The 6,792-nt window shown below is 36.4% G+C and overlaps 3 protein-coding genes across 5 annotated transcripts in view; 1 reads left to right on the top strand and 2 right to left on the bottom strand.

The window, feature by feature from the left end:
- Positions 1 to 498, bottom strand: part of LOC124420800 — a 1,728-nt gene extending 1,230 nt beyond the window's left edge. The window contains exon 1 of the mRNA XM_046954967.1: positions 411 to 498. Coding sequence (XP_046810923.1) covers positions 411 to 498 — 88 coding nt within the window. The remainder of the gene's footprint in view (positions 1 to 410) is intronic.
- An 88-nt stretch (positions 499 to 586) lies between these two features.
- On the top strand, positions 587 to 2,612 carry LOC124420799. Its single transcript, XM_046954962.1, has 3 exons — positions 587 to 1,120; positions 1,239 to 1,590; positions 2,599 to 2,612. Exons 1-3 carry the CDS (start codon positions 587 to 589, stop codon positions 2,610 to 2,612), a joined length of 900 nt encoding a protein of 299 aa, XP_046810918.1.
- A 472-nt stretch (positions 2,613 to 3,084) lies between these two features.
- Positions 3,085 to 6,421, bottom strand: LOC111680676 (putative nuclease HARBI1). 3 transcript variants are annotated; one of them, XM_046945121.1, is made up of 4 exons: positions 6,300 to 6,421; positions 3,782 to 4,031; positions 3,582 to 3,726; positions 3,085 to 3,481 (listed from the first exon to the last, which is right to left on the bottom strand). In XM_046945121.1, the coding sequence occupies exons 2-4, from the start codon at positions 3,995 to 3,997 to the stop codon at positions 3,123 to 3,125; spliced, it is 720 nt and encodes a 239-aa protein (XP_046801077.1). In that variant the 5' UTR covers positions 3,998 to 4,031; positions 6,300 to 6,421; the 3' UTR covers positions 3,085 to 3,122. The 3 variants fall into 3 exon arrangements, with proteins under 3 accessions (XP_046801077.1, XP_046801078.1, XP_046801076.1); XM_046945122.1 differs by having other exon boundaries at positions 3,782 to 4,131; positions 6,300 to 6,394; XM_046945120.1 differs by lacking the exon at positions 6,300 to 6,421 and having other exon boundaries at positions 3,782 to 4,626.
- Between the last annotated feature and the right edge of the window lie 371 nt (positions 6,422 to 6,792).

The raw sequence follows: 6,792 nt of genomic DNA, 5'->3' as shown, positions 1-6,792 counted from the left end.
TCGATTGGCTAGATCGCCTTCATTAGCTTACACTGAAAGGCATCCTATTTTATTGCCATATTCATGTCGTTTCACTCTTCTTTTAGCGGAATTTATTCATAAGATTTCTATCCATGGTGGAAATCAGCTTATGGTACGGATAATACGAATCGAATATTGGATTCCTCGTGCAAAGACCCTTGTTCGGACTGTTGTAAGTAGGTGTAAACGATGTATCTTAGATCGTAAACGCGCTTGCACTCAAATTATGGCTGCCTTACCTCCAGAACGAACTGATTTAGATCGACCGTTTACGACAACTGGAGTGGATTTCGCTGGCCCATTTGATATGAGAAATTTAAATGGTAGATCGTGTCAGATCTTAAAGGCCTATGTATGTATCTTTGTATGCTTTTCCACGAAGGCCATACATCTAGAAGTAACTTCGGATTTATCAACGGATAAATTCTTAGCGGCTTTTAATCGCTTTATATCAAGACGCGGTTGTCCACTTACCATCTTTTCGGATAACGGGACGAATTTTATAGGAGCTTCTCGAGAGTTAGAACGAGAGTTTAAAACATTTTTGTCAGAATGTAGAGCTAGGATGTGTACGACGTACGGCATCAACGGCCTTTCTTGGCGTTTTATTCCAGCTGGAGCACCTCATATGGGTGGTTTATGGGAAGCAGGAGTCCGAAGTTTTAAACTTCACTTCCGTAAAGAAGCCCATTCCGGCAAATACACTTTTGAAGAACTTTCGACGGTCCTCGCTAGAATTGAGGCATGTCTAAACTCTCGACCTCTCAGTCCTATGAGTGACGATCCTAATGACATAGTGGCTCTCACACCAGGCCATTTCCTAATCGGGTCTCCAATATTAGCTCCACCTGAACCTTCGATTTATCAATCTCCGCTTAGTCTTCTAAATCGGTATAGAAAAGTTAAGGCCTTGACTCAGCACTTCTGTCGTCGATGGAAGGAAGAATACTTGTCAGGGCTTCACAAACGTTACAAGTGGAAGTATCCGGAACGCGATATAATAACCGGAGATTTAGTAGTTATTCGAAATGAGCAAATGACACCCACTTCTTGGAAAATGGGAAGAGTAGTTCGGACTTATCCAGGAAGCGACAATCACGTACGCGTCGCGGACATACGTACCGAAAACGGGGTTATAAAGCGACCAATTACCAAACTGGTCGTTTTGACCAGTGAATCTTTTTAATGAATATTTGTTAACCTTCATTGTTTCCTAGCACTATGGAACGCATTATGGCCATTATGTGTCTGAAGCTGATCTCCTTGAGGAGTATGGTGAGGCAATGGAGGTTGACACCGCAGCAGCCACGAATCAACCGGGTTCTACCGACAAGTCCGACGATGGCGCCACCAGTATCGCCGCCGTGGAAAACCCACCAGTCTCCGTGGTCCCTGCACCAGAGGTCCCAATGACCTCCAACGAAAACTCCACTGCACCTGCAGTGGTTTCAGCTCGAGAGGTACCTTTGACCTCACCTGAGCAACTGTCTGCCCCTATGGCAGTACCGGCTCTAGAAGCCGAAACTACGCAAAATCCTGATCCCGTATCAGGTGCCACGGAAACCTCAGGTTCGAATCCGGTCGCGAATTCAATAAGCGAACAACAAAATTGCCCTCTTTGTAAGCGACGTCATCGACTATCGGGTTGTCGAAAATTTCAAAATATGTCTTTCGAGAGGAGAATTAGGATGGTGTTATTGCACCATTGTTGCTCTCGGTGCCTATCAGCGGAACACATCTCTCGTGATTGTACGAGTGAAGGCCGTTGTAAAAAATGTAAAGGAAAGCACCATTCTATGCTCCACTCGAAGAATCACGTCGCCGCCAAATCTAAAAAAGGCGCTCGAAACGAAGCTACCCGACCAGACGCCCCCGTTAACTCTTCGTCGTTGCCGTTGCTTCATGTCGTGACATTCTCACCAACAGCAACCGTTTTGTTGCTTGGCTCAAAAAAGAGCATTCGGGTACGGGCAGCTTTAGACCTTTGCTGCAGTATGAGCTATATTTGCTCCTCCTTAGTTGCAAATGTAAAACTGCCCGTGACCACTGTTGGTGCAGACCAAATATGTCGAGTGAACATTTGTTCACAATATGACCCGACGCAACAAATAACGTTTACCGTTAAAGTAAAGAAAATGCAAGGCATTAAAACACCATTGCAAACAGTATCGGATTCGGTTAAAATTCATTTTGAGGGACTGCAATTGGCAGACCCTAGTTTTAATGTCTCTGGCAAAGTCGCACTTGTCATTGGTCCGGAAATTTCTCCGCAAGTTTTAAAAGGGAAAATATATTCGAACCCGGGACTTCCGATGGCTCAATACACCATTTTTGGTTGGGTCATTTCTGGCCAAGCCTCTCTTTAAGAGGCCCAGTTCATGGTCTGATTTAAAACCATTCTCCCATGAGAGCAGTATGTAGTCTGCGTAAAACTACATCCCATAGACTTTGTTCTATGGGAACATCTTTACCAGCTGGTCTGGTTTTTGGTCCTATGACCAATTTGTTGTTTGAAAAAATGAATTAAATAAATAAATGAAAAAAACCTATTACTTTAAGCTCTTTATTCTTTATTAGATTTTACCTCTTAAGTTTATATTATGGTTGCAACGTCCTTTGTTGTTGCAAGGTGGCCGGCAATGTTTAAGTTCGTTTTTTTTTGTACGTGTATTTACGTTTTTTTTTTGATTATTTGATACTTGTTAGGATTTAGTACATTCCCTTTTTTACACCCTTGGGTGGGGATATTTTTCTTAATTCTAACGAGTAAAACCGCTAACGGTATCGGCTTAAATATTGTTTGCAACTTTCTGCCATTAAAATATATCATTATCTTCCTAATCGCTGTCGTATACGTTTCGTATAACCCAAACACAAGGTAATATTTAATAAAGATTTTTATTTAAACAAAATTTTAAAAACACTTTTCGTTTTATTTTCACGCACGAACAGTTATGAAATAATGAAGGAAAATACTGCAGCTGTGAAAAAACAGGCTGATGCAACTGTTAGCAGTCTTGGCTGAAAAGTTTTTTAATTATTTAAATTCAGAATAATTGGAAATTAGTTATTTATTTTTTAATATATTGTTATTAATAAATTTAATAAAAATTGTTTATAATACTCCTTATTTCATTACCAATAGTACTAGCGTTACCATCAGGCATATCAGATTCAAAATTGTGCTGTATTTCAACATCTTCCGAGAGATCGTCATTATAATTAATACAAGCATTATGAACTGCGCAGCATACATTGATAATCTTAATTACTCTTTCCGGTTCGTAGTGAAGTCCCCTTTCTCCTAAAATGCACCTAAATCGATTTTTGAGAACACCAATACAACGTTCAACAGTATTTCTGGCTTGAATGTGGCTTTTGTTGTACAATTCTTCACGATGGTTAGTGCAATTTCTTAAAGGTGTCATCAAGTATGGTAGAAGTGGGTATCCGGAATCTCCTGTGATAGATAGATAGATAGATAGATAGATAGATAGATAGATATATAGATAGATAAATAAATAAATAAATAAATAAATATAAATAGTTTTTAAACATACCCAATAACCAAAAATTTCTTTTTCCATTTGTATGTAAATTATTGAGATACTGGTCAGCTTGGCTGGATTTCCATATAAAGGAATCATGATTGCTTCCAGGGTGTCTAGCGTCCACAAACCGAATTAAAAGCTTATCATCGCATATCTAAAAGTTTATTTATGTAAACAATATTCAAGGTTTAGAAGATTGGTTTATTTACTATCATGGCGTTTATACTGTGATATCCTTTCCTATTATAATATGACACCGGATTTATTTGCCTGTTGTTTCCGGGATCGGTATCACCTTGTGGTCCTGCACATCTACTTGGGCATTTAATCCGGATATGAGTCCCATCCACAAATCCTATTACTCCCGGAAAATTGAACTTTTCATGAATTCGAAGTTTTGTGTGTTGTTCCTCTGCTTGAGTCATTTTCAAGCATATTTTTTTAGTACAATATATGTTGCTAAAAATTGACAAACACTCATCCAGAATTCTACAAAATGTTGACTGTGATACGCAGACAAGGAAGTCATTTCCCACTGGCCTTTGGTAACTACCAGTGGCTAAAAATTTAAGGAAAATGGCTACCTTTAAGGTTGGGTGAATTGCGGTTTGGCGGTAAGTTTGAGTAAAATGTGGATTTAAGGTATGTAGCATGTCTTGGAAAACTTCCTAGAAACCCGAAAATTTCGGCGGAATTTTTTTTTCTCCGTTATAATTGTATAAACTATATATTTAATTGTAAACTAATTTTATTTAACTTTTGTGCCTATTATATTAAGTCTGTACGTGAGAGAAATATATGGTTGATATTTCTTTCTCTCTCACACAAAAATCAAAAGTTTCCCAAAAAAAGTTTCCTAGCGTGAACCAGGTCTTACAAAAACGTAACTACAATCGAAATTCAGTACAGCCTTTAAACGGAATGGAATTGCTTCTTCTTTTTCTTACGATTCAGTTTTTTGTTGGAATACCTTTTTTCGATCATTGCGCAACTGAATGCGTAAACGTAATCGAAATACAGAATACTGGTGAATATAGTAAGCTCTTTGAAAAAAAATGTCTTACTATTTTTGGCTTGAAAATTTTTATCGAGTAAAAAGTAGTAAAACAAAATTTAATCTGTATTGATTTGTTTGGAAAAATATTTCATGCAATAGCTTTGTTCCAGAACTTTTCTGGCTAAAGAGAATTAATGAATTTTCTCTTCGTACTTATAAAAAGTACGGGAACAGAAAAAACCAAATTTCTCTTTCAATAAATTTGTATTGATGTTTATTCATATAAATTTCTATTGAAATTAAAATAAAATTGAAAATCTACAATGACACATACTTATTTATGAAAATAAATCAAAAATATCAAACTTTTTTTGTTTTCTATGTATTTTTTTAAACAAATAATTTATTTGACAATTTTTTTCTATTTGCCAGGAAAAATGTTCTGGCTAAAACCTGCAAGTTCTGGCAAAGAGAAAATAATTTTAATTGCTCAAATTTGTTCTCTTTTGCAATTTCTGGTAAAAACCTGCAAACTTGACAAGTAAATGAACAAAGCTAATTTGTTTTAATATAATGATAATATAATGACAATGAAACAAAATTTACTTGAATTTCGTTCGTTTACTGTTTATATTTTTGGGAATATTTTTTTCTCTTGTTTTACTAGAAATGTATTCAAACAAACCTTTTATTATATTTTTTTTGTTTATTTTAGGTTTTATAGCTGTATTGGTTGTAAAATTGTCAATCCCCACCCAGCAGTTCGACAGCATACGAAAAAGAGAGTAATTTCCACTAATAGTTAACCACCTGGATGATCGTAATTCGTATGTTTTGGGTCATTCGTCACGAACGTACCCTTTGTAATCGAGAATGAAGACAGTCGTCACTTTAGTGTCCTTTTTGTAAGCGGGAGCGGAGACAGTCGTCTTTTTACTGTCCTCAAGTAACATAGAGACTATGCTCTTAAAAGTAGTTTTTTTGTTGTACTTCCGAAAGTCTACCCATCTTTTGGAGAAATAATTATTACTTTCTACTAATATACCACCATCTTGTTGACTCAAATTTATATTTTTCGGGTCAATCGTCACATTATTGCCCCATAGTATTCTAGAGAGTAGACATTTGCAATTTTTAAATTTTAGTTCCATTAATGTCTTACAACCTGGCTGACTCCAATTCGTATTTTTTTGGTCTTTCGTCACAAATAAACTCTTTGTAATCGAAAATGAGAGAGAGCGGAGGCAATCGTCTCTTTACTGTCTCTTTGTAGGGTGTAGAGTGACGATTGACTTCCTCGTAGGACAAGCCCATGTTAAAATGGTTGGTCACCTGTGTTGTCAGGTGGCTAGGGGCCACTATAAATGGTAGGTTAAAAGGTCAGTTCGGGACTGTCCCGTCGAACTGCTGGGTCATGACTCTGTAAGCTCGGTTGTTAATATATTTGAAGAAAAATTTGAGGTTTTTGTTTTACTTACGGAGATAATTTACGCACTTGAGAATATGTTTTTTCTGAAACCTAAAGGGCCTAAACTACTTAGAAAAATAGTATGTTTTAAAATTTTTATCTAAATTGAAATCGAGTTTTGTTGGTCAAATAGACCGAAACATGGAAGGCATAAGGCAAAGAATAATAAGAAGTTGGACTGTGACATTGTTTTAGAACAATAACATTTCCATCTCTTCACAGACGTGTTATGTGTAAATTGAACACACTTGAGAGAACTTACCTCTCTCACGATACTTCAAAACTTTTTCGCGAAAACATCAGGATAATAGAACTTATAAGACATTTTTGCACACACTCATAAAATTTTGTATTTTTTACACACTTTTACCGTATTTAACAAACCGAAATCATTTTATTTTTTAACAAACAAAAAATATTTTTTTAATTTTTTTGACAATTAATTTTTGTGTGTTGAAATTAAAATTGAAAAAAAAGAAGTTGTAAATTTTGGTATGTGGCCTCCGGTAGGTTAGTGTTCTAGTCTGGTAGACCGGAGGTGGTGCGTTCGATTCCCACCCGTGGCATTGGTTGAGGAGAGCACAACAGGCCCGATTGAGGCCTAGGTGTATTTCTTCGGATTTGATGTGTATACATCCTCCTTTCAAACTAACTAACTAGCTAACTAAATTTTGGTATAGAAAGTAATAAAATGCTTAAAAAACCTAAACTTTTTTAAATAAAGGAGATTTAAAGTCCGAAAAATATATTGATTA

The sequence above is a fragment of the Lucilia cuprina genome, chromosome 2 (assembly GCF_022045245.1).
Source record: "Lucilia cuprina isolate Lc7/37 chromosome 2, ASM2204524v1, whole genome shotgun sequence".
Taxonomy (NCBI): domain Eukaryota; kingdom Metazoa; phylum Arthropoda; class Insecta; order Diptera; family Calliphoridae; genus Lucilia; species Lucilia cuprina.
The sequence above is the reverse complement of the archived record's forward strand: the minus strand, read 5'-3'. Positions and strand labels throughout refer to the sequence as shown.

Coding starts and splice junctions, on each gene's coding strand:
- LOC111680676 (XM_046945120.1), bottom strand. CDS start 4,225: ATGCTACATACCTTAAATCCACATTTTACTCAAACTTACCGCCAAACC. Junction 3,727..3,781: donor ACAGTATAAACGCCATGATA/GTAAATAAACCA, acceptor ATAAACTTTTAG/ATATGCGATGATAAGCTTTT. Junction 3,482..3,581: donor AAGAAATTTTTGGTTATTGG/GTATGTTTAAAA, acceptor TATCTATCACAG/GAGATTCCGGATACCCACTT.
- LOC124420799 (XM_046954962.1), top strand. CDS start 587: ATGTGTACGACGTACGGCATCAACGGCCTTTCTTGGCGTTTTATTCCA. Junction 1,121..1,238: donor ATCCAGGAAGCGACAATCAC/GTACGCGTCGCG, acceptor ATTGTTTCCTAG/CACTATGGAACGCATTATGG.